General features: G+C 44.5%; 1 protein-coding gene across 1 annotated transcript in view; it reads left to right on the top strand.

Annotated features, from left to right (window-relative positions):
* The window catches only part of KIF16B (kinesin family member 16B), a 197,312-nt gene that overhangs the window by 161,799 nt on the left and 9,006 nt on the right, over positions 1 to 26,507 (top strand). Inside the window, exon 25 of the mRNA XM_081148758.1 lies at positions 8,418 to 8,501. Within this exon, the coding sequence (XP_081004884.1) occupies positions 8,418 to 8,501 (84 nt within the window). The remainder of the gene's footprint in view (positions 1 to 8,417; positions 8,502 to 26,507) is intronic.

Genomic DNA, 26,507 nt, shown 5'->3' with positions numbered 1-26,507 from the left:
CAGGATGTAAGGTGCATTCCTCAAACGCAGCATGGCCACAATAATTGGTGAAATACCTCCACGGTCGCTAAAGTGCCGCTTCTGACTCGAGATGGAGAGATTTGAATCACCAGCACCTCAGTTATAGAATTTCAGAGCTGAAAGGGAACTTAAACGTCTTAGTTCAGCTCCTTCATTTTACCAGATGACAGGACTGGAAACTAGAGAGGTTTTGCTCACTGTTCAAGATTATACAACCGTCTCGCTGCTGAGCTGAGCCTTGAAATGTGATTGCCCCAGCCCCAGGTTATTAAAATGAAAGGACATTGTATTAATTATACTGTTTCATTAGATCTTTAAAAAGAATAATCACTTTTTATTGTTTCTGTAAAAACGATGCATGCTCATTTATAAAACTTACACATAATCTGAGAAGAAAACAATAGATTATCCAAAATAATTCTTTAAATACAATCAGTGTTACCATTTAATGGGCATTATTTTAAGTTCTTAAGTGATTAGGCACAGATAAAAGCATAGATATATAGACTGATAAAAAATTAAAATAAGGAAAAGAAGACTAGGAAGAATGTAATAGCTTTATAGCAGTGTGTTCATTCTAGATACACCTTTGTAAATTACAAACATTAAATTTAATTTTACTTGAATGTCACAGAAGTGAAAGAAAATACAATAAAATTGAAGAAATTGCTGAACTTCAAATTAAATGTTTCTTCTCCACAATCTGTATTAAGATCTCTAAAATATATGACTTTAAGATAAAAGATTACAAAACGATTAATATGTTAGTTGCTGGTTTTCAATGTTTTCACTTTATAAATGATCAATTGTGTTTTCCTTTTATAAATGATCAGTTGACTCTCCTAACAAAGATAACATTAGCGTACCTTATATACTCCCATCTCCCACATTTAAAAAATTATATTATTATTTTATATTATTATTTTTACATTGTCAAGATATAGAACATTCACACTTCTAGATATAAATTAGACATCATTGCATTTTAATTGAGGGTTTAAGTAGAGGCAGTATTTCCTTTACTGTGGTTTCCTCTTCCCGAGATCTTTATATTGTAGTGTCTCTTGGTTGGTTTTGGTCATCCACATTTTACGGTTCCAGCTTGGGCTATGCTCGCCAAGCCGTGATTATCTGTCTTCGCCTGTCTGCCCCTCCAGTTTTGGGACAGCAGTTTGCCCCGTGACCTCAATTCTCTGACGGATCTAGGCAGAGCTGTTGATTTTTTGTTGGTTCAGCTTTTTTTCCTCTTTTTTGTCCTGAAGACAGGAGTGATGGCTTCTTAGCTCCTCGTGTATCAGACCAGACACCAGAAGTTCTGTTTGAATAGTTTTAGATTTACAGGGGGAAAAAAGTGAAGTTAGCTCAGGGAGTTTTCATATTCCCCATACGCAGTCTCCTATTATTAGCAACTTAGTCACTGTGTACATTTGTCACAATGATTGCTACATTATTGTGAACCGATATTGAAACATTATTAGTAATTAAAGCATATTTTTTAGGTTTCCATAGTTTGTACCTAATGTCCGTCATGCCAGGATCCCACCCAGGACACCACATTGCGTTCAGTCATTGTGTCTCCTTAGGGACAGCTCCTCCTGCTTTCCTTGTTTTTGATGGCTCTGACAGTTTTGAGGAGTGCTGGTCAGGTGTTTTAGAGGATGTCTCCGACTGGGATTTGTCTGTTATTTTCCTCACGATTGGATTAGAGTTACGGGTTTCGGGGAGGAATGCCGCAGAGGTAAATGAAGTGCCATTGTCATCACATCACGTAAAGGATACAAGCACTGTCAGTTTGACTTTCCGCTGTGCGTTCTCACCTTGGTCACCCGACTCAGCTTTCTCCACTGGAAATGTTCCTGATTTTCCCTCTTTCTCTACTGTGTTCTTTGGAGGAAGTTACTGTGCACAGCACACTCTTTAGTAATGGGGAGACACGCTCTACCTCCTCCAGGGCCAAGTGTCTACATAAATATTTTGAAATTCTTCTGCATGGGATGCTTGTCAGTTTTTTCCCATTTCTTTAGTTATTCAATTGTTTATCCAAATCATTATTTTTTGAGTTATAAGCCAATATTATTATTTTTTATTTTGTTTTTCAAATTATTACAGCGTGGCCATTAGGAGTTCTTTCGGTTGTCAGATGTGTTCCTTCCAGCACTCCCATCAGTGGACTTTTGGTTTTGCGCACTTCTTACTTCTGGGACCACAGATGCTTCGGGCTTATTTTATATGTTCCTCGCCCCAGCCCTAGAATCGGCTGTTTATTTCTCTAGGAGCTCACTTGCTTTCCTACCCTGTTCACCCGCGTACTCTCTTCTTTCAACCTGTGTAGCACTTTCCTCTTTTGGCTCTTTTTCAGAGTTGTTTTCTGTGGTTCCTGTAAGAGTCTGAATCATTTCTTATCTGAATTCTTTCCTGCTGTCTTGGACTAATCCTTGGGCTGTATGTTCTTTTTCTGCCTCTTGCTTATGTTTCATCCAGCTCTCCTCACACCACCCTTTTTATTCAAGTTCCAGTTTGGGTTGCTTCCAGTTACCCTTCATCTTTAAGTGAAGTGGACTCATTGTTGGGAGAAGACACCGGTGTGTCATGGGGCCGGCGAGAGGACAGATGCCGGGGAGGAGACGGGCTGCAAGCTGCTACCTGCCTACACTTTTGCCAGGAATATTTCTGAATTTTCTTCCACCAATTTTTTCCTTCATTTTGAGACAAATCCTTTCCTATTTTTTGGTGGTCAGAAGGGCTGTAGGACCACTGGCTATGGCCATAAAGCCAAATACTTGCCCTCTGGCCTTTTCTCCCTCGGACACTGTGAGCTTCTCTGGGTTCTTCCTCCCACAGCCCCCTCCCGCCTTTCTCTTGGCAGCAGATGTCCCCTACATTGTCCTTGTCGCCAGATTTCATCCCTTTAATTACCGCTTAGTGGAAGGCCTGAGAGTTTACATGCTGAACTTGGGGGACAGCTCGCGTGCCGCAGTTGGAGGTGCGGAGAGGGGGCCCCCGGAAGCCCTGCTCCCCACCCCCTCCCCACAGCGCTATACCTGGGTGCTGCCTGGCCTGGGATGTGGGGGCAGAAGTTTCCCAGTTTGGAGACAGTGTTTCCTTTACTTTGCATCTCTTTTGTTGTTTTGGCGCTTTTGAAGGAGATGAAGGGAGCAAAGAAAGCTCCGCCTTCTTTAACCAGAGCCGTTCCATGAAATTTGACGTTATATGGAAAGATTATTCGGTTGCAGTCACTGTTCACCATGCTTCTCTCTCTCCAAGTTATGAGGGGAGAAAGGGCGCTTGCTCTTTATGAAAATGAAATCTCATGGAAAGAAAGAAAACTATTTTTCTCTCATTACTGAATCCCAAGTATCTTGATAACTTTTACGTGAATCAGAAATATTTACCGGAGCCCCTTTAGAGTTTACTTCTTGTGAAGCATATAGAACTCCAGGAACTTTCATTTTTAGAAATGTAGGACACTCTGTTTCCTTTGTCAGAGGTTACAAAGGAAATCAAAGAGGGGTCTCTTCTCCACCTACAGATTGCAATTTACTGTTCCTGGCAGTGCCTCTCATGGAAATCAAATCTAGAACATCTGCTAGACTGAAAAATGAGGGTGTAAAAATGAAAATTTGTAAATAGAAAGCACTTGAGGAGAAATGAAAATACCCAGGCAATATGCTTGATTTTTACATTTCTGTTTACCCTGAGAAAGCAACCAAGCGAATGAACAAAAGATGCTGATGTATGTAGGCCGTGAGCGGAGGGCCAGGGACTGTTGTGAATCACCGTCTCTGTGAGCCTCTTGTATTCTTGACTTGTGGGAAATATTACTTTTCAGACAGCAACACTTTAAGCAAAAATGGAAGAGATTTTTAAAAATTTTGACTCTCCAGGCACATTATTTGTCCTGACCAGTGGTTCTTCCGACCTTGGTAAATTGTCCATTTTTCAAAATATTTTGACAGTTGAAATTATTTACAGTCCAGAAATGAAACTTACAGACGATTGCTTTGCTGCCTGTTTTAAAATACCTGAAGCAGTTGCTTTGCGCTTGTGGAGAGACGAGATGCAGGCCTCTTTCCTACATCAGGTTTCTAAGCCCTCCTGAGGATTTTATAATACTACGATTTCAAGAACGGAGCAGCAGCTCCTGCCCTCTCTTCTCTAATCCAAGTAAACACTATGCTGGTCTTTTCTTTCTGGAAGATGGGCTGACTCAGATGGCTGAGTGTGACTACATGTTCTATGTCAGCAACTATTAGTCCCTAAATGTGCCACCTCCCCTGCATTCCCAACTCTAGCTATTTCAATTTCATATATATTTTTAAGTTAAGGTATTTTTAGTTTTTATTTTTGAGTGCTTTCCAAGAAATAATTCCTTTGAACAAATATTGGTTTAGATTTAACCAACTGATAATCTGTCAACTGAGAATATTTACACTTGGCAGGTAAAGCAGGTAGAAATGTATCTTTGCCCTAATGGTTCCTTAAAAATGTCAAAGTTTATACAGGGTTTAACTAGATGAAATTGCTGATATTCAACCATTTTTAACTTACAAAATTGGAAATTTCATTTTGTTCGTCCTAAGAGTTTATAGAGAGCAAGGCCTAAATAGCACTGTTAAGAGTCCCTAAGGAGGAGAAATGAAGGTAGTTTCCGTTCTATCAGAAGAAGAGAGTTGGAAAGCTGTTTCTGACATAAATGTAATGACTTTAATGGAGGCCATATATATTTTTTTGGACTTTGCCTCGTGGCCTTGCCTTTCTACTTTGGTTTGTCTGTGTCCTACCCTCACCAATAGGACGGGCACCCAGTAGCATGCATTTCTGTCGTGGGTCGCACAGGAAGCTCTGCTCCCACCTTTCTCCCCCCCTCCCTGCAGTGCTCCGGCTCTGTATAAGGATATCTACCGCCATCCCTTTGTTTTATGATGAGAGGCATAAGGTGATAGGAACTAGCTAATCTTAAATGTCCCAGGACAGCCTTCTGGGAGCCCGCCTCCAGACCCACCCTGCTTCCTGTCATTCCCACTGCTGTGGCTGACCCCCCTCACTCTCCTGTCCCCTTACTGGGTGCAGGCCTCAGTGGGGTTCCACTGACAGCTCTTGTTGGAACTGTCGATCGCTGCCTAGCAACTATGCGTCATTTTTCTGGTTTCATACACTTAAGGAGCGTTTACTGTCTTTCCTCTGAATCCTAGATCCCAAGGGCTTCAGAAGGGCCTCTTCGGTACACTGCATACATCTTTTACAGCGTTATTATGAAAAACCTAGAGTTCTGGAGTCTAACATCCTATCCATGACTTTGAACCTTTCTAAGTCACTTAAATCCGGACCTGTGTTCATCTCTAAAGATAGATGGCTGCCTATCAGAGTCCTATGATTATATGCCTAAAAGCCGAATAAAGTTTGCCTCTTTCTTCCTAAAATCTGAACAACAGCATTACACATAATTTATAAATCCTTATTTCACAGGGTGGGTATAAATAGCATAAAATATTAGCCTCCATCTCAGGATGGAGTAGGACTGTGGACTACCAGGATATATAAATGCTTGGCCCCCACCCAGCTCAGCTCCCTGAAGTCCTCCTAGGGCACCATTTCTGATTGAGTGTGCAAGTGTGACTAGAAGTTTCCCTGACAGAAACCACATCACCTCATCAGCCACATAAGAAAATGACTAAACAACCAACTGTGAAAGCTGCTTGCCAAGCTTACAGCTTCACTGCGTTGAGTGGGAAAACATTTGTACAAGATGAAACTGAGGCTGGGTGAAGCCCCAAAGACAAGCTCTGGGTGACCTGTCTTCTCTAAGCTGCAACGCAGGGGAAGCGTGTTTTTGCCAGTGAGGCCAGGATTCCAGAAAGCTGTTTGCTCCCTGAAGCCACATCACCAGTCCAGGGATGGGGAGAGGGTGCAAGAAAAGGTGGCACACTGCTTTCTTATGATTACCAGATCTCTAACAAGTAATAGCAGTAGCTGAGGTCCATGTGGCATTGCTTCACTGAATCGTCACAGAACCCCAGCGAAGTTCAGTGTTACTCTCTGCACTTTTTTCAGCAGAGACTATTTGGGTGGAGAGAAAGAGAGGTAGTTGGCTGGTTATTGGTCAATCCAGGATTCACACTGGGTCTGACTTACTTCAGTACTCATGGGCTTCCACGTGACCTGTACTGGTTTTAAAGTTGAATGTCAGCAACAAAATTGGAACATGGGTGAGAAACGGATAAAGGGCTATATACACCGCCCCCCCCCAGGACTTCTCTGCTGTGGCAGAAAGGGCCCAAAGTAAGAAGCAGCAAACGTCTGCCTGACTTCATGTCACTTTAAAAGGGGACCATAAAGTAATCAAAGAGACTTTGAACAGAGTGAAGGGGAGGATTACCCTTAATAAGAAAATGGCAGGTTACTGAATAAAACATGGCCAAAAGTTGAACAGACACTTCCCTAAAATGACTAGCCAGACGGTCAATGAGCATGTGAAAAGATGCTCAGCATCATTAGTCCTTAGAATAAACGAATTAAAACCACAGTAGAAATCACCCCATACCCACCAGAAGTACTAAGAGGAAAAAGGCCACAGGGCCAAGTGTAGGTGAATATCTGAGCAACTGGATCCCTCAGTCACTGCTGGGGGGGGAGTGTCCCTAAGTAAAACCACTTTGGAAAACCATTTGATAGTTTCAAATACAACCAGACACTTGCATACCATGTGACCCAGCATCTTTACTCCTAAGAGTATGAGCACCCTACATATGTTCATTAGAAGACTTATAGGAAAATGTGTATAGCAGCACAATTCCTAACGGCTAGACCCTGGAAACTAACCAAAAGCCCAATAACAAGAGACTAAACAGATAAACAGTGGAACGTTCCTGAAGGAATATTGTACGACCACAGGATGAGCAAGGTATCGCTACCCATGGCAGCATGCGTGGAGCTCACAGACGTGAGGTAGAGCAAGGCAGGCAGTTCATGCTATAGTAACTCCATTTATGCGCAGTTCAAAAATAGGAAAAACGAAACCAAGCTGTTAGAAGGCCAGTCAGCCTGTGTGGGGGGTGGGAGGGAACAATCAGAAGAGAGCATTGAGGGGTTCCTGGGGGGCTGATTTGTTCTGTTTCTCCAGCTGGGTGGTGGTTACAGTGTATTGGGATGTTGAAAATTCATCAAGTTGTTCATAGGATATGTGCATTTTGCTGTATGTATATTTTACCTTAATACTAAGTTTTTGAAGTATTATATGTATAAGTGCTATTTCTTAATTTTTGACTTGTGCTGTGGCATTATAAACTTAAATCAACTAGGGGATTTGCATATGTATAAAATAAGAATTGTGTGGCATATTGTGGACCTATAGTGTGGGAGAAAGATTGTTAATTTTTCTTGATAATGCTTCATTGGACTCTCAATTTGTCTGAACCTCATAAGGTGAGGTAGGAAGGAAATGGTGAATTCCATGAACACCAGCAATTATGTCTCTTAGCATTCATTCAACCGAGGCAACACTGACTGGTCAGGTTTTCACCAGAGTGTAGAGTCTCTTTCCTTGGAGTCTAAAATGAAACTTATCTTTTCATTATGATGTTTACACCGCCAAGAAGAAAAGCATAAGGAAAAAAAGCTATGAAGTTATAAGACCAGGCTAAAACAAGTCCTGAACCTTTAATCCTTAGGAAACAAGGTGAAAGGATTCAAAGGGAAGGCCTCTTTTCACAGGAGCAGTCCTCATTTGCAGTAGTAGTTGAAAAACAGGCAATGCACACAATGCTCAGGTAGCATGCAGTTTGAGTTTCCCAGTTCTCATCTTCTCAACACAAAAATAATTGAATCCTAGTGTAAGAAGGAGATGAAAAGAAGGACATGCTTATGTTTTAAAAATAAAAATTGTGAGCCCAGCCGGGCGTGGCTCAGTGGTTGAGCACTGACCTAGGATCCAGGAGGTTGAGGTTCGATTCCCCGTCAGGGCACATGCCCGGGTTTCTGGCTCAATTCCCAGTTGGGGGTGTGCAGGAGGCAGCCGATCAATGACTCTCTCATTATTGATGTTTCTCTCTCTCTCTCCCTCTCCTTTCCTCTCCCTGAAATCAATAAAGATGTATTAAAATAGAAAATAAATTAAGTAAATAAAAATTGTGAAACACCATTTGGCAAACACCATTTGACTGAGACAAAAAATTGAGACTCGTGTCTGTCCTTCCTTTGAGTTCCCATCGTCCCGCCCTCTCACTTGACCACTGGGAAACCTTGCCTGATCTGTTTAGTGACACAGTCGATTGGTGGCAAAGCAAGCCAGGGCCTCCCATCTTGTCACCCCATGATAGACATTCCAAGTGATAGGTTACTAATGGCCTGGGGACCACAGGTGTGATATTAATGCATCTTTTGTAAAACGTGTATTTCAGCTCGCTACCCTTGAATTCCCTCCAAAGAAACTGTTTGGAAACAAGGATGAACGTGTGATTGCTGAGAGGCGGAGCCACTTAGAGGTAACAGAACGAAGCCTTCCTTTCCCTGGGGGTAGGAAACCTGCCCTCCAATTGCCCAGTCGGCACTGCTCCTGTTAAACGCTTACCTTGCTCTGAGCACGAAGGTGCTGCCTCATGAACGCAGAAGACGGCAGCAGTGGATTCTAAAGGGATGATACCCGTTGGTTTAAAACGTAAGCCCTCATCCCCCTGTGGTCGAGCAGAACGCTTTTCTGGTGTTTAAGGAGATGCTTTTATTCTAAGGGTTAGGAAGCAGGTTGTAGGTGAGAACAGTCTTCACTGTAGACAGATGGTATGTAATACAAGATGAGGGCATGAAGTTTGCTGCAAAAAACCTTGAATTAATTAACTGAAGATAGTGTTTCATCATTACTTTTTTAAGATAGTTGGAAGCAAAAAGACTCATACCTATTTTAGCCACGGTTAGGTTTTGTTAGATTTATTTTAACATAGTCTTTTGAGCCAGCCATGTGTAGAACTTTGGTTCAGGACAACTTGTTTTTCTGGTGGCCTCGCTGCCGATATACATAGTGGATGGCTTTATATAGTCTGTGTTCCTTTTCAGGGTAGAGTTGCTTACTTGCTTGGTATCTGAGCCTGTGTGCTGAGGCATGGCCACAGGCAGTCCTAGGCCGTTGGCTGCTCTCTTGCCATTGTGAGCCCTTGAGGCAAGACAGTGCAAGGGTACAAATAGCTCACTACAATATGTCAGCAAGCTTTCAGGGGGTCTCTTAAAGTCCCCTTTGCTACTTCTTTACAAGGAATAATATTAAGACCTACTGCAGATAAAATCGAATAAAAGAAGGCCTAAGAGAGTATTTTCTGAATTGTAAAGTGCCACATAAAAATTACGTATTATTCTCATTCCCGTGACAGCCAGTTTGAAATGGTTGCCCAAGGGGCCACCTAATGCAAGTGAGCCAAGAATTAGGGAAATCTTCCAGAGGCTGGAGATTCCAGTGAGAGCAAAAGGGGCGAAGTCGGGGCCATGGAGAAATTGAAGACGAGGAGATTGCAGTCCATGAAGGCATTTTAGAGGCTTGATATCCTCAATACAGAATTGCTCTGAGGAAGGGTGAGTGTCAGGGTGTGGCCATTGCTTCCAGGCAAGCATTTGAGTTAAGTTACACCTTTGAAGAGGTCCTGGAACTACTGAGGCTGAACTCTGGATAGCCACTGCAGGCTTCTAAAGTCTTCCCGTGAGATGGCATGACCCTACTGTCCAAATGAAGGACTTGCCTTCAAGGTAAGGACTCTCATGGTGAGCCTACTTGATCAAGTTCTCTTCGAGGTTTGATTGTATCATACAATACATGTAAACATAACTAGTAGAACTAGTGATGATTTTCTTTACCTAGCCCTAACCTGCCTCAGTGATCTAGACTTGTCCTTAATGAAAACACAGAGAATGATTGTGTATAAAGACAAGTTTATAAACAACAGAAACTAGACTGTTGTCCTTCGTAGCTACTCAGGGCTCTAAAGAAATTCATCTGGTACCCGGCTGTGCCACAACAGCTCGGGCGTTTTTTATGCTGTGCATCTGTGAGCATAGCTTTCCCTGACTTTTTGTCTTTCCATTTTGGCTTCTGGAGTCAGAGCAAAGTTCAGGCCAGTCTTTCCTTCCTGGTACCTCGTTTGTTCTTTCAGTGTCTCCTACTTAATCACTAAGCCGTCAGCTGCTGATGGACAGAGTTCTATGTTAACGTCTCTACAATGGAAGGATCCCGTCTGTTGCCTGTGACTTGCTTACCTGTGGCGTTACCCCTTATAGAATGAATTCCACACACACCTCATGGAAATAGACGCTTACGTTTTAAATGAAATATATTTCATCTATTACTGATGGTTAAATCATAGAATATAATGGCTTGTTTTTTCCAAGAAGAAAGGATAATTCAGCTTCACTTTAATGGAAAATTAATCTGAAATTCTTGGGTTAATTTCCTGCAATTATCGCTACTTTTTTCTTCTTTTTTTAATCTGACACCAGAAATCACTGTTTCAGTGCATTTTATGTGAAAATTAACAAAATTATTTTCCTTGAACTTCCTAATTAATTCAATTCTTTGTACATTTATTTAATTCCTATTACATGCTAAAGACAGCAGTAGGCTTTATATGGAATATAAATGGGACATTGCTTTTCCTCTAAGAACATATACGTAAATTCCTACATGAAATTATATAGAGGTAAAACTTAATACATCCACACATACAGAAAGGTGGGTGTCATCAGAACACACACTGGTGCACACCGGTACACATAGTATGCTCAAAAGGAATTACCTGGCAGTTTTTAAAGTCCAGAAATACAGCCTTATAAACCTCCTCACCTTGAGTCAGCTATAAAGCAGAGTTTTAAGCAAGCATTCAGTTGTTTTAATCTTCTTTGCTATTAAAATATGTCCAAGATTTTGACCTTGTGTTTATCACCAAAAAGTATAAAATGTTTTCACATTAAAGACACAGATAACACGTTTGCACTTACCAAGTTATAGAAATTAAATCTGTTAAAATAATGACTTGTAAAAATGATGGGTAGCAGCAGAAGTTTCCATGAGCTATCTTGGAGATTAATTTTCTTGCCTTAGAGAGAGGAATATTAGTTATACGTGTAGCGGTGGTGGTGCTAGCACTGTGTGGTCACAAGGACTAGAACATACTGCGCCATGAAAGGCAGGAGCAAGTGAGCATATGACAAGGGTAAATGAAGGAGTCCAGCCTGGGCCTCCAGACCTCTTATTGATAAACTTGCATCAGCTCCACCCCAAGTTATCAGCCAACTTTATACCTAGGGCCAGTGGTGCCAGGATCTGGCCTGTTAGTTATTGATTTGCATTTCATGCTCAAATCAAAGAATCATGCCACAGAGTCTTTGAAGGTTTCTATGTGGCCATGTCTTCCTCTCGCTGCTACCATGGCCCGCCGGAGCCGGTTCAGTGCAAGAGTGCATGTCGTGGGCACATCCTGCCATCAGGCAGTCGGAAGATCATGGCAGCCACACTCCCAGGTGTGACCCCCCCTTCTGATAACCCAGACAACAGCCCAGGAGACAGAGGCTGGCAGATGAGGCTGTGGAGGTAGCAGGAAAGAATACATCAGCCTCTGCCTCGTGAGTTATTTTGAGCAGAAAGGGGCTTTTTACCATATTTGAAGCCAGATCCCATTACGGTTAATTAGGTTGAATCCTAGGAAACCGCCAGTGTATGTCGAAGAGGTGGCATATTGGCAGTGTAAGTGCCAGGCATGAGCAAAATATGTCCTACAACATGTCATTTGCTCCGCCTAACTAGCTTGTGGGGTGAGTTCTGTTATCTCCATTTTATAGGTGAGGGGATTAGAGAGAGCAAAGAAGGCCCTATCGCTGGTAAGTGGCAAGGCCGAGTTTATACCAGGGTCTTTCAGAGCAAGCCCCCCTTAATAATCAGCACACTCTGAGTGTGAAATGAAGTTGGGTCTTCCTGCAACAAAATGCTCCTTCTCGAAGAAACATCTTCCAGCATTACCACCACAGTGTTAACCAGGGCCCATCACCTGATTATTTATTCTTAAATACCATTTATTCATTCAGCAACCATTGAGCACCTGTCCTGTGCCAGGCAGTAATCTGGAACTGAGGAAGCTCTGTGGCAACACGGTGTCCCTGTCCCTTTTCCCCGTCTTGTAACAGACCATGGCTGAAGGGATGGTTTTTCATTATAATCTTATCATTTTTATTAGGGAAACATGCTTATTATAATTGTTGATTTTTAAATATTCACTTCATGGCTCATCAGAGGTTCTGAATCTCAATTGCTTATGGCTTTGTTTACGTTTAAAGCATAGTTTTATACTTGATGTCACATTATCTCTAAACAAATTTATTTCCTGCCGGAATTACTGAACCTGACACATTTCTAGGAAGTTTTCTTGAAAGCACTTGAGCACACAGCTACCCTAGGCCACTTTTCCATTTTCATCTCACGAGCTAAAGCATTGTTTAAAGGGATAAAAATTACTGTGGCAGCTAAGAGTGTGAGCCTCGGAGCAGAACATTCTGGTCTTGAATGCTGTTTCTGCTCTTTTGCAATTATTTACTGTCTCTGCCTCAGTTTCCTTACCTGTAAAATGAGGATCGGATCCATTACCCCACCACCTTCCTAGAGTTGGCCTGAGGATTAAATGAGATCATGTATATAACCTGGACCCTGGTACAGAGAAAATCATTCAAAAGCATTGAGTGGTGAGGTGGTGACAGTGAAGACGTGGGCGTGGTGGTGGTGATGACAGCAGCCACGAGGGAAGTGCAGGAGCCAAGGAAGGGCGAGGGCACTGCCCACCAGTGGCATAAAGTGCAACAATGCATTTCTCAGTCGGGCACAGCAGTTTCTTTCTTTTTTTAAATATGTTTTTATTGATTTCAGAGAGAGGAAGGGAGAGGGAGAGAGACAGAAACAGCAATGATGAGAGTCATTGATTTGCTGCCTTCTGCACACCTTCTATGTGGGATCGGCCCCGAAACTTGAGCATGTGCCCTGTCCAGGTATTGAACCGTGACCTCCTGGTTCATAGGTCGACACTCAACCACTGAGCCACGCTGGCTGGGCTGGCACATCAGTTTCTGAGGGCAAAGACCCTAACATTATGTGAGTGTTCTTATGATGACTCCTGGAAGATACTGAGGATCTCTTGCTCTAATACCAGCCTATTCCACCTATGAAGCTGTAATCTGAGAAGTGGAAATGCTTCCTGATCGTTTGAGCAAGGTCGAGCTTCTGTTCCTGGTAACAAAGATCAGAGGCTCAGGGCTGTTATGAAATGAGCGTAACTCCTCCGCATTTACCATTCGCAGCTGGCTAATTCTCTTTGCACGTTTCTCAGGCCATTGACTGCAAGACCATCCACCACGGAGCCCCCAGCTCCCCTGGGGGAAAACAGAAAAGTGCCAATGCTCTTTCAGCAAAGACCCCCAGAAATACACCTATTTTTTAAAAACAGTGTTAGATTTATTGACTCACAGCACTAAGGGAGAACCACATAGCATGGGAAGCTTAGGGGCATCTCAGCAAGAAGGTGTAACAAAGAACGTCTGGTAGGATTTGGGCTAGTTTTAGTGGCCCTGAGACGAGGGCAAGGAAGTGGGGTTTGCTCCATACGGGATGCTGGGCTAATTTTGTGACTGGCTGTTTTAGTAATTCTTATATAGGAGGCAAAAAGGCAGAGTGAGGTTAAAGCCATGGCTGATTAGAAACCGTAGCAGACGCTCGTTAGCCAGGATAGGGGATGTTTGATCCTGTCCATGGGTTGTGCAGTGGTCATGTGTCGTCTGTTCAGACTTGATTTCTCCATGGATTTTGGGGGGTTTTTTGGTCACCCTCCCTCATGGTCACAGAGCAGCCTTGCCTGGAGCTGGCTTCTCTGAAACGGTGTAAGGTGGGCAGGAGGGCACCTCAGCTGAGCCCCGAGCGCCAGGACGGCTCCGGCGGCTCGGCCCTTTCCCTGCAATAAAGGGTAAGGGGATGCGGGTTTGCAGGCGCCGTTCCTCGTAGCAGGAGCAGGGAAATCAATGGAGAGCTGCTCCGGAGTAAGGTCTTGATGGCTCCCGCCAACTATAGGTGTTAGTAGGGGCTGTCAGCGTTGACATATCTCTGCCTCAGCACCCCCCCCACACACACACCAGGAGTCCTTTCTCTGGCTTATGGTGCCTGTGACATGTACAGCTTTGCGCTTTTCTGACTAACGTGCCTCATCCTAATTTAGTTTTATGTCACTTTGAAACCTTAAATTTCCAACAATAGAATCATGTGATTTAGACATTTTATAGGGCGAGCCCTTTCCGTTTCAAAGTTAATTTCAGGAGGTAAAGATATTTGAGTTTTTCATTCATTGGGCCGTCTGAAAGATATCTAGTGATTCTGCGCTTAGTTTAACTTTCTATGTACTCTGCCCATCCTTCAGAATGCGTGATGGTAGAACCGTCATCAAACAGGCAGAGGTTTAAGAAATACCTCACAGAAGGAAACACTTTCTTCCTCCTTTGTGGTTTTTTTTTGGTCATCTGGTCTTCGCGTTCGCGGGGATTGTGACGGGAGTTAGGCGACTGCAGGTGTGTTAGAGGACCCTCAGCTGGAGTCTGGGGGCTGTTCCATCTCAGTGCTGCGTGGAGTCAAAGGAGCTGAAAATGCCGTGATCGTGGGGCTAAATTCAGGAGGGAGAAACTCAGTGTGGTCCTGGATCGGTGCGGAAGGTTCTAGAGTGAGACCTGAGCTTGAAACCCAGCTCTGTGGTACACCGGTGTATGTGTGACCTTAGCAGGTTGCTTCTGCTTTGTACTTATTAAATGGCAGAAGTCATACCCACTGTGTAGACTCGCTGGCATTACGGGAGAAAGCACACATACTGAACCCCAAGCAGGCAGTGCCATGGAGGGGGGACGGCAGTGTGAGGACAGGAACTCTAGAGGCAAAGTGCCAGCAAAGAAAGCATTTTATACAACAGGACTTACGGCATCAGTGTAGGTTGGCGCTTTATGATCACATCACAGAGCTTGAGTCTCCAACTGCAAGGAGAATCCCACTTTGATTTTCATGAGAAGTTATTGGCTCAAGAAGAAACCGGGATTGAAACAAATGTTTGCAAGGTGAGTAACAACTTCCAAACCCAGAGGGAGGCCCGGAGGAGAGGGGAGCACCCACTCTACCGTCCAGCAGCTTCGCTCACTGCCGCTTTCTCCGTCTCTCTTCGTTGCAAAGCGGCACCGTCTGGGGGGACGGCCGGGAGCTGGGGTGGAGCCTGCCCTGCGTGCGACAGTCAGCTCCGAATCCTGTCGGAGCAGAGGCAATAAGTACACGCCACTGTCATAGTACACGGATGGTCACGGATGACCTTTGAGCTGTCAGAGGACATGACTCCCAAAGCAGTGGTTCTTAAACCTGTCTGGCCGATCTTTCAAATGATCTGGAGCAGCTTTTTGGAAGATACAGATAGTCAGACGTTGTTCCAGAATATTCTGATTCGGCAGGGCTAGGACGGGACCCAGGTATGTGGAAGATCAGGCTGCTGTGGCGGAAGACAGGGAAGGGAAAGCCAGATCCCAAAGCTGTCGTCGTGACGCTGGGCCTGCTTCAGAGCACAGTGAGGATCCAGTGGAGTATGTTAAGCCAAGTGGAGGGGTGACATTTTACTACTGTAGAGAGAATGGGTGGGAGCAGGGGAAACAGGAGGTAGGAAGGGTAGTGACGAGGCTGTCTTCAGGTAAGACGTGACAGTGGCCTGAGGGAATATGTGATCGCAGTTTTGATGGAAAATATTGGGTGGGTTCGAGAGACAGAGGAGGTGGAATCAGCCTGGCTTCTCACTCAACTGAATGGCATCCAGGGACAGTGATGGAATTAGTATGGATGCCAAAGACCCTGGAAATTCATCTGAACAAGACAGTGAAATCTGGTTTTAAATGTATTTGTGAATTTTGCATTTCTGCATATAACCCATGGTATTGAAATAGTGCTTTTTTACCACTTCACTTATTTAGGGTTTGGAAACTATATTAGGGTTCTCCAGGGATACAGAACCAATAAGGTGTGTGTGTGTGTAAAGAAATTTATTATAAGGGATTTGTTCATGTGATAATAGAGGCTAAGAAGTTCCAAGATCTGCAGTTGGCAACTGGAGACCCAGATATGTATGTAGTTCTAACCCAAGTCCAAAGGCCTGAAAATCAGAACTGATGGTGTAAGTTACAGTATGAAAACCATATGTCTTGAGACCCAAGAAGAGCCAATATTTCCATTCAAGTCCCAAGGCAGGAAAAGACTGATGTCCCATCTCAACACTGTCAGGCAGGAGGAGCTCCCTTTCACTCGAGGCCTTCAAATGATTGGATGAGGCCCACCCACTTTAGGGAGAGCAATCTGCTTTACTTGATCTGTTGCCTCAAATGTTAATTTCATCCAAAAATACTCTCATAGGCACACCAGAATAATGTTTCAGCATCCTGTGGCCCAAGGCAAGTTGACACATGCAATTAACCATGACAGAAACCATTTCTGTTCACCCTAGATATAGTGATAGTGGCAATTTTGCCATTTGTTGGGCTTTTGATGTTCTAATATCAAGCCCAATCACAGTCCAACCTCTTGTGCAGTCCTAGCACTAAAACTGTAACATCTGTTATCTCCCCAACTCCCATATTCATTTACAGAGTGTTTAGGGCTTGACAGATACATAACAGAGGTTCTCCAACCCTTTCCTACTTACGGAAATAGCATCAGATGAGGGTTTCACAGCACAGTTCAAGATGGGAGACTTCAGAGCTGTGCATGCTCTGTTTATGGAGGTGGTATAGAACATTTTTTTATTTCCTTGGTTACTTGTAAAAGCAAAATGAAATGGAGCCTGAACATTGCAGTGCTGAATAGCTGGAGGGCTGTTCCTCCTCTCCTCCTAGATACAGCCAGGCACCCCTGTTTGTCTCTTTTTATTAAATGTCTCATTGCCTCTGCGGCAGACGTAGATATCACCAGTGTCATAGACAAAGGTACATGCAGCATTAGCTCCCGTCTCTGTCGCCTGTACCTGGAGGGAGCTTGCCTGCCTTGTTCAGAGACAGATGTTAGCTTCAAGTCACTATTGACCTTATTGTTTACTCGGCTTAATTAAATACCATTTTAATATTTTCTCAGCCTGCCACCCCTTACATCTCACATTCATGGTGCGGCACGACGGGTGAGGAGAGGTCTTTTAAACTGAAGCACTTAATTAGCTCGTGGGCCCCTGGGGAAGTGTCAGGTAGAAACAGAGCTGAAAGGGAAAAAGAATAGCCCTACCTGAGATGTGTGATTGATGGTAGGAAAACCACCGACCATGTTTGAATGATGCCCGAGTTATTAAAATGGTTTTGGAATTAGTGACCATTTTGAATCATGTTTACAATAGTGTCATGGTTGTGCCACTAATTTTAACTAGAATTCCTGTTTATTCTGATAGAGTTGCTCATTTCTGCCAGAGCCTCCTGTTTTTCTTCCCCCCACTTCCCCCCCAGTGTGCACATATTGTCCTGGGTGAAGATAAAGGGAGTGCCCACCAGTAAAGTTCTTAGTCCCTTCCTGGAACTGTCAGGTGACTGGGTTGTCATTTAGACCTTCCCAGATTGCATTGTTGTAAGTGCAGTCACAGAATTGTAAAATACCCATTGAAGGAGGAGATATGCAAGGATATATTAATTATAAAATCAGATTAAGCATGCTGTGATAATATATTATATGGATTTAATTTCTATAGATAACAGATAAAATTATAGGTATAATTATAAATAGTTATGCTATATAAGTTTAACATAGATATAGATTATAGCTCTATAGGTTATAGCTATGGGTAGAGATGCCAATTATAGATATAATTCATTATTATATATAAGTATAATTATATAGACATATAGATAGAGTTATTATATAAGAGACTAAAGTGAGGTAAGAATCCACTCTTGTAAAACATAAAACACAGGAGATCTTTGAAATGCCCGCAGTGTCACCGAGTCCCCAGGGACCTCAGCACCGGTAGCCATCTGGCTCACTCTCCCATGGACACGCCCCGGTCTGGCTGAGGGGATATCAGCTAAAACAGTGGGGCAGGTTGGGAGTTTACTGGTGGCTCTTCATCTTCTGAATGCCCTGGAATCATTTTGATGATGATTCTCTTAGGCCCAGGGCATGAGCCACATTTACCTGAGTTCTTATTGCCAGCGGTTGCAATAAAACTTGCATTTTAAGTACTTTAAAATACTTATTTATCTTTAGGAAAATAATGAATAAGCTTGTTGTGGATCAAAAAGCCCTCGTTAGAAAATTGGATGTTGAAGACACAGTAAGAACACGGGGGAGGAAACAAAGCAGCTAGAGCCCAGAGCAGAGGGTCATACTGGCTCCCAGGGTGTTTAGCAGGCACCGCGAAGCGAAGGGCTCCCTCCTTACAGCTAAAGCCGGGATTCCCCTTAGTCACCACCAGCTCAGCCCTGTCCAGTAGTGACGCCATTCCACGTCCCCTTGACCTGCCGTGATACTGGCTGTGGCCCTGGCGGACAGTTACAGTGTGTGCTGGCAGTGTGCCACGGGGTGTCCCAGTGTCCCACCGGGTGTCCCAGCTTTCCCCCCCTCAGCCTTCTCCGAAGTCCTGACGCACCAGGCCAGAGCTGGAGGGAGGTGGGGTCCTGGAGGTAACTCCGAGGGCGGAAGGGCGTGGATAAATGTGCCTGCCTCCCATCCTTTACTGGGATGGTCTGGAAGCGCATTCTGCATGTCTCTCCCAGGGTCCCCAGCAGGACAGCTGTAACCCACCGCACAGATGCCCTCTGCTGGCACTTCTCCTTTCCTTCTCTTGCTTTCCCACCCCTTTGCTTCTGTGTCCAGGGTCACCCCCACATCACCCACCTCAGTCTCTGCTTTCAGAAGGTCTCAGACAGAGTCACTTAAGAGTTAGACGTACATCCTTCTGACCGTTTGCGGGGAGGGAGCAGGAGGGGGAGAGCAGGAGGGAGAGAGAGGTGTGCTCGCTCCTGTTTCTTGTGTGTATGTTTTCTAAGACCCGCTTTTAAATGTCAACTTTGGGTATGCTCCGAGCTCTATGAGGCCTTTCTGCCCTGCCTTCCTCTACACCCCCCTATCTCCCTGCCCCAGCAGCGGCTCTTCCAGTGCCTTTCGGTATTTTTCTTCACACTGCAATTGCATTCGTGCATTGCTGCTTCTTGATTTTCGTTTGACTGCGAGGTGCCGTCTGCAAACACCCAGCCCTGCCCATGCACCCCCAGCCCCCCCCCCCCCCCGCCCTCTGCAGACATGCCCAGAGCCAGGTCTGCAGGCCTGTGTGCTTAGCTTGTCCCTACTGATCGCTGGCTCTATTTCAAATGCGTGGCGAGCTTTACAAATCTCCCCAGAAACTGTCCGAGCCTCAGGGATTCATGAATTCAGCCTCCTTGACGAACTCCTGGAAACGCCTGGCCGCTTCCAGTGAGACGGGTCCCCTGTACCCCAATCTCCCCCCGCCATCCTCCTTGCTTTCCCTTGGTTGTTACCCCTGCCTCCTGCGCCCAAAGTTTCCCTCTCTCTTGCATTACTTCCCCGTTTTGATGGAGCGCATCTCTAGAAGCTTCCAGACCGGGGATGTGTAAGAGGCAAATCCTTTCCTAGAGACGTGTCTGAAAATGTCCCTCTTCCCCGCACCTGGCTGGACAGAGCCTATTCCTTGGGAATCATTTTCGCTCAGATTTCAAAGGGATCGCTCCGTTGTCCTTTAACCGCAGGGCTGCCGAGCAGCTCCAAGCCTTTTGGTCTTGATCCTCTGTGAGAGACGTGCTGCTTCTCTCAGCCCTTCCAGAGGCCTCCCCTCGGCCTCTTGTTCCCGCTGCCCCGGCTCGGCTTTGGGGAGCACCCCACCCGTTCAGCTTCACGTGCGCGCTCTCTCACGTCCTTCGCGTGGGGGGGATTTCCATGCTTTCCTCTCTTACGGGTTTTTTCTGTCGCTCCTTTCTGGAAGTTCATTGGGATGAGCTTCCTGGCGCGCACCTACTCTCTGTTTCATGTCCTGTTTTTCATTTCTCCCTCGCCCCCCACCGCTCCCTGCACCCGCCCTTTACTGGCCCTTTGCAGATTGTTAGGGGAGCCCGGGCTCCGTGGTCCACCCCCTCCCCTGGGTTAACCTCGCCCTTGTTACTCCTAGTGGTGGTTTAAACCTGAAGGCCTAGCTTCGTGCTTCCTGAAATAATCAGTTGCATTTATTTCCATGATGTTGGCACTGTTTCTCTTCATACTCTTCCTTTGTTGCAACAGCCCGAAAGACACATTCGGAATTATTATTACGATTCGTGTATTTTAAGAACCAGTCTCTCTGTTATTTCCACTGAGTTCTCTGCTCACCGTTTACATCAGCATTTGGGAATCATCTTTTGTCATGTAAATTTGAACTTGGCTCTAAGATGCTTCGATTCCCATAACTCCATTAATTTAGGTTTGTTTCCCAAATAAACTGTGCTTTTTCTGAGATAAAAGGTGCTCCTGGTGGCCTTTGCAGTGCACCTTCACGTCGCCCTCGGCTGCCTTTCTAAGCACATTTACATTTCAGAATTCAGCTATTTTTTCCCTGGACAACCCTTTTTTCCCCCCCTGTATTTCATAATGGTAATAAATACAGCACATGTTGCAGCCCTTGGAGACAATTTTGAGGGGAAAATGGATAATTTGAAACAAATTGTTTTAATTGTAGACAACGATTTGTTTTTCTTGTTTGCCTGTGTAAAGCTCCCATTCACTTTTAGGCTTATTTTTATTCCCCGGAATTCACTACAATGCCATTACATTTACATGTATGATATGCATTCCAGGCAGCCAAAAACGAAATTAAGACTTTCTCTAATCTGTTTTCTAATTTAGGCCACCTGTTTTATATATAATATATATTATACATAATATGTATAATATATATTATATAAAGTTAGGAAACTGATATTGAAATCAGAAAGCCTTTACTAATCAGAATTGCAATGGTAATAAATGAAGCCATCACCTTTACTAGATGGATGTTTTAGCCACTGGAACAGAGGCAGGGGACTGTTGCGCTTTTATTTCAGAGCTCTGTGAGCAGAAGGGGACTCTGCTCGTTCTAAACTTCACAGTCTGGGGTATTTATGCTTCTTGGTACATGTCACTGTGGATTCACCGTTTCTTTTCCATTATAGTGCTTATCTTCCACTTCACAAAATTGCATTTATTTGCAGTTTCTCATTTGAAAGACTCTGGGCATATCTAAGGAATAGCTCAGCCAATATAAACTGTCATTTCTTACTTTGAAAGGCTGTTTCCTTGCGGCAGAAACTGTGGATGTCAAATTAGCCCATTATTTCTTAGGTTAAATGCCTCAGAGCATTTTCCAAGATCCCCTAGCTAGTGGGATTTCCCTTGATCTTCCAGATCTTTCTGTCCACATTTTGCCGATACTTCTTTTTAGCTCTTTCTGCCCTGCTTTCACTTGAAAACAAACGGGTGCTGAAAGCTCTGGCGACTGAAAGACTGATGCTTGCGCGGTTTCGGGTTCGCCTGGTGTTTAGCGCGGCCAGGCCTGAGTGCCCAGGAGGCACAGGTCTGACCAGCTGCCCGGTCAGCTACATTCCTCAGTTCTTTTCTGTAGCAACCTCTCAGATTGTAACAGAGGGACAGTTTTAAGAGGTTCTGAAGTTTGGCTTTGAAGCGAAAATTAAGATTCGATAGACTTTTCTTCTTTCCAGTAATTCAGCAAACTTCCCTAGTTTAGGAGAAAGGAGACACTATAAACCTGTGAAGCTTTGCTGCAAGGTGAGATCCTAAGGAAAGAAAACTAATGCTTCTTGTTATCTATCATGATTTAGTAACATTACCTAATAGCCACTCATTGCATCAGTCATCCGATGGTTAGTGTCTTTTATGAGCAGAGTACTGTGCAGAAAGTGCATGGTTTCAGTGTATATATTTTTTAACTTAGATGCTTAATTCTGGACATATTACCTGTTTGGTGAAGGAACTTTTTCATGTACCTCTTCTGGATGAAATCTACGCCTCGCCCATCTTTTTTTAGAATTAAAGATGTTATATTAGAGAAGTTTTGGTCTGGCTCTTCTCCCTGTTCCACCTTCCCTGACACAGTCCATCTCAGTCATTGTCCCCAGTGAAGGGGATCACTGGTGTAGATGATCCAAATCCCCAGCTAATCCTCTCTGTGGGGCGGGATCATAGGCCCACCACATGGGGCCACAGTTCTCATCGCACCTGGGGCATGCCTGTGGCTCCGCAGGACATAGGGCAGTGTGTGGACAATGGGGACTAACTCCCCAGGCAAGAGGGTAATCCGCAAGGCAAATAGTCCCACAGGGATCATCAGGAGCCCCTGACCCAGACAACAAAAAGGGACACTGGGTCTTTTTCTCCTGGAGCCTCTTTCAAGCCCCCTTGCCCTAGAATTCAGATGGAGTGTTATTCTGAGGGCCCAGTGCAAGGCCACACAAAGAAAACTTGCCATTGATGTGCAAATGACCTTAGGTCAGCCGGCTAGGGGAAGGATTGTTCTGCTCGGCCACTGGCACAGCCTGGGAAAGAATCAAGACAGCCATTCAGGGTCCCTGCAGCATTGCAGCGAATCCAGTTCTGAGTCCCACTAACAGGGAAACTTGGGGATGCCAGGAATTAATATGCAACGACTTCTTGATTCTCAGGTTTTTCAGGACCTGGTTCTTTGAATTTGAGTTGAAGTACATTATAGCCTAGAGGTACCACACAGCAAGATTGTCATTTGAAAGTCTGTCAGTCAAATCGGTCACTGGAAGCAGTCATTCTATCTCAAGATGTCAGGAGCCTGGTTGAAGGTTTATACAGTAGAGGAAGGAATCACGAGCCTGGAAACAAAGGAGAGAATTTTGTTTTTCTCCAGATGGCACTTTTCAGAATCTCAGTATCCAAAATGTGTCTTGGGATAATTAATTTCCCTGATATAGACTAGATTTTTAACTTATTTTTAATATGATTCCCCATTTTGAAAAACAGGTTAATTAATCAATTTTTTATTTTAAAGCAACTCTTAAAATAAGGGGTCTGTCATTATAGTATATGAGGCGACTTGGGGATTCTTGCTGTCTTCTACTTTCCTTTGAAAGGGAGAGCATTCACGTTAAATATTTCCACATTTTAAGCCCATGTGTTTTTAAACAACTTAAAGGGGGTGGGGTGGGGTGGGGTGGGAAATGAACAGATTTGCAGATTAACTCCCTGAGGAGAAAGCTGTGTAGAGTACACACTGTGAGTTGGGATCTACCTAAGCACTTTACAGAGGAGCTCATTTACTCGTCTAATCCTGAAATGATAATATAATCAGATGGGGAAACCCACAGTGCAGCAGAGTTCGGGGACTTACTTAAACCCCTGTGCTGCGATGTGCCTTGTGCCCAGCATGGTGGCTGCAGAGGGGCGGAGCGTCCCCGGAGCTGGCGCACAGTGCTCTAGCCTTGATCGACTGCACCGACCTTGTGCTTCAAACGGTGGGCATTGCTGTGCGTCTGCGCCTAGCCTGTTACCCATCTCTTACCTAGATCCAATAAACAAAAGTCAGAACTGGGGTGAGGCCTGGGAACTGGGCTTCTCCCACAGTGTCCTTCCATATTTTGCTTCAAACAAATGAAGTTTAGAGCAGGGCCTGTCATACTGTCTGGGAGCTATTTGTCTACTGCTCCGTTATAGCTGATGGATATTGTCACTTCTGGCTCCCAGGTGCAGCATAAACTCAATTTTTCTCTCCCCTTCTGTGAGCCGAAGAGATGAGCCTGCTGTTGACTTGTGCTGTGGAGAAAAGCTCAATCTGCCTCACAATCTAAGCAGATCTGGGGCTTTCTCATGGGGCTTGTTTGCGGGGTTCGCCCTAAGCTTGCTGAGTGGCCAGGCTGAATCATCATAACTGTTGAGCCACTTAATACCCCGAGCTGGAGCATCAACCCGTGAAAACTGAATATCACGTGGGCTTTAAATGCACATCTCTTATAAAATTTTAAAGCTTGCTGGATTTTATTAGAATATTTGAACCAGACTGAGTATATTAAATTTATGAGTCCAATTGATGCAGGACCATAATAATTCAATACAATATGCTTATGTCATTAAACTCATAAAGAATATTCTCCGCATCGCTGGAATGAGTAGTTCTGATTCTGTAATCACAGACTAACATTTCACCCTGATGAGTTTTAACTGGGAGCTTGCAGAATTCTCTAAAACATCAAGACATAAATGCCATATTTTACATGATGACTACTTACTTCAAGTATTTACTTTAAAACCTAGGATAGCTAGAAAAGAATTACTTGCTAAGACTGAATTATTCATTAGAAATACTAAAAAGGTTGGAAGAGGTTGGCATAAAGTAGAATAGGATTGTAATTTATGGCTGGTCATAAATTATAAATAAAAACCAAAGAAAGGTTTCTTTTTTTTTTTTCATTCTGCTTTGACTAATTTATTCCCTCATGTCTTACTTTATTTCCAAAACACATGTATTTTGGTTATTGCTGTGTAATAAACTACTCCAAGCTTAGAGCCTTTAAAGCAACCACCATTGTATTGCTATGGATTCTGTGCTTCTGGAATTTGGGCAGGGCTCAGCTGGGTGGTTCATTTTTCCAGGTGTGTCAGGTCAGGCCACCCGTATGGCTGCATTCTGAGCCTGCCTTCACTGAGGACTGGGCTCAGCTGGGGTGCTGGACCCTGCAAGGCGATTTCTTCACTCTCAGCACCACCTTCCAGTGTGTTCTCTTGGTTAAAACAAGTAACAGCTCTACCCAGAAGGCCTGGTAGTACTCTACTGGTCCAAGAGAAGAAATGTCACCAGGGCACAGGCAGGACCCCAGTGTGAGAACTGGTAGAGAGCTGATCCAACGAGCAGTGTGTTCCAGGAGCGCATAACCCACTCTGAGTGGCCACATACGGTGCCCAGGCCAGCCATGCTGGACCCTTGGTGGTGCCCCAAGCTCGGCTTCCCCACCGCGGGCCTCTGTACATGCTCTCCCCACTGCCTCAAACAGGCCTTCTCCAGCATATCCCTCCAGTACCTCTGCCTGCTCGATTTTTTTTTTTTTTTAAATATATCTTTATTGATTTCAGAGAGAGGAAGGGAGAGAGAGAGAGAGAGAGAGAGAGACATCAATGATGAGAGAGTCATTGATCGAGCCCACAACCCAGGCATGTGCCCTGACTGGGAATTGAACCCCAGTCGCCTGGATCCCAGGTCGACGCTCAACCGCTGAGCCACGCCCGGCCGGGCTGCTCGATCTTTACTCACCCCTCGGGTGTTGGCATGTGTGCCATCAATTTCCAGGATTAGGCTGGAGGCCTTTTTCCTATGTGCTCCCAAAGCGCCCTGTTCCTGTCTTCTTGCAGCCGTATTTTGGTTGCTGCTTTACCTGTCCATCTCCCTGAAAGGCCTGCAGGTTTCTCAGGACAAGAACTGGTCTTATGCTCCACTGGATTCCCAGCGGTGCGGGCATGCAGAAAGCTCTCAGTAAATATTGTTGGATGAATGAAGTGTGAAGAGAGAGTAGAGAGCAAAGAACAAGCCTTTATCCAGTCCTTAAAAGATAAGCAGACTGTAGGTGCTGGAAGCAGAGCACCAGTAGGAAGGATCCTGAGCAAGAAGGAGTAGGCAGGCCAGCCCAGGCTCAGTGTCAGGGCGGGCACTGTCCGTGTCATTCAACACCGGGCGCCCGGTGCCCGGCACACTGCCTCCTGTAGAGCAGGTGTGCAGAAAAGTGTGCGGGGTGAAAGAGTTGCTTGAATCAAACCGTCCTCATTAACCCTGGCCAGGTAGAGCATCATCCCGATACGCCAAACTGTCCTAATTTCATCTGCATGCTGGACACTTGGGGCATGTTGGGAAAGCAATCCAGCATCTCTGACCCAGTGGAGACAAATTTTAGGATAGCCAGGGGCAGGTGTTCAGACTAGAATTTATGAGAGTTTATCATGAGGAAGACTCGACCAGGTGAATGATATTAAGTCCACTGGGTCGATTTGTGCCATATGGCCAGTGGCGACCAGACTCTGTCAGGTCTAGAAATATCCTACTGTGCCTTTATCGAGGCCTGATCTGCCTTCAGAGCCCATCAGCTGATGATGAATTTTTCGAGTGCTTCAAGGTAAATGAAACCTCTAAGTTGCATTAGACTGATAGTTGTCTTTAAGCTGCCACTGTGGCTAACGACTTCTGGAAATGAGCAATGCCACTGAACCGTCTTCCCTGTTCATATGTCACCATGGAAAGGTTGCTAAAGCCCTATTATATTCTTAAAGACCATTAAATTTTTAATAATTTCAATAACTTTAAATTAAATTAAGGATTTATGTTAAATTTTGGAAAAATAATGAGGGCTCTACAACAATGAGATGGCTGGAAAAATCATTCGAATGACACAACTGTGATATATTGCACATGAAATAAGCAGGAGACTGCAGTTAGTCATGAGCCCTA

The sequence above is a fragment of the Miniopterus schreibersii genome (assembly GCF_964146895.1).
Source record: "Miniopterus schreibersii genome assembly, chromosome: 10".
In the NCBI taxonomy this organism is placed as follows: Eukaryota; Metazoa; Chordata; class Mammalia; order Chiroptera; family Miniopteridae; genus Miniopterus; species Miniopterus schreibersii.
Note: the sequence above shows the minus strand (reverse complement) of the source record. Positions and strands in the feature narration are given on the sequence as shown.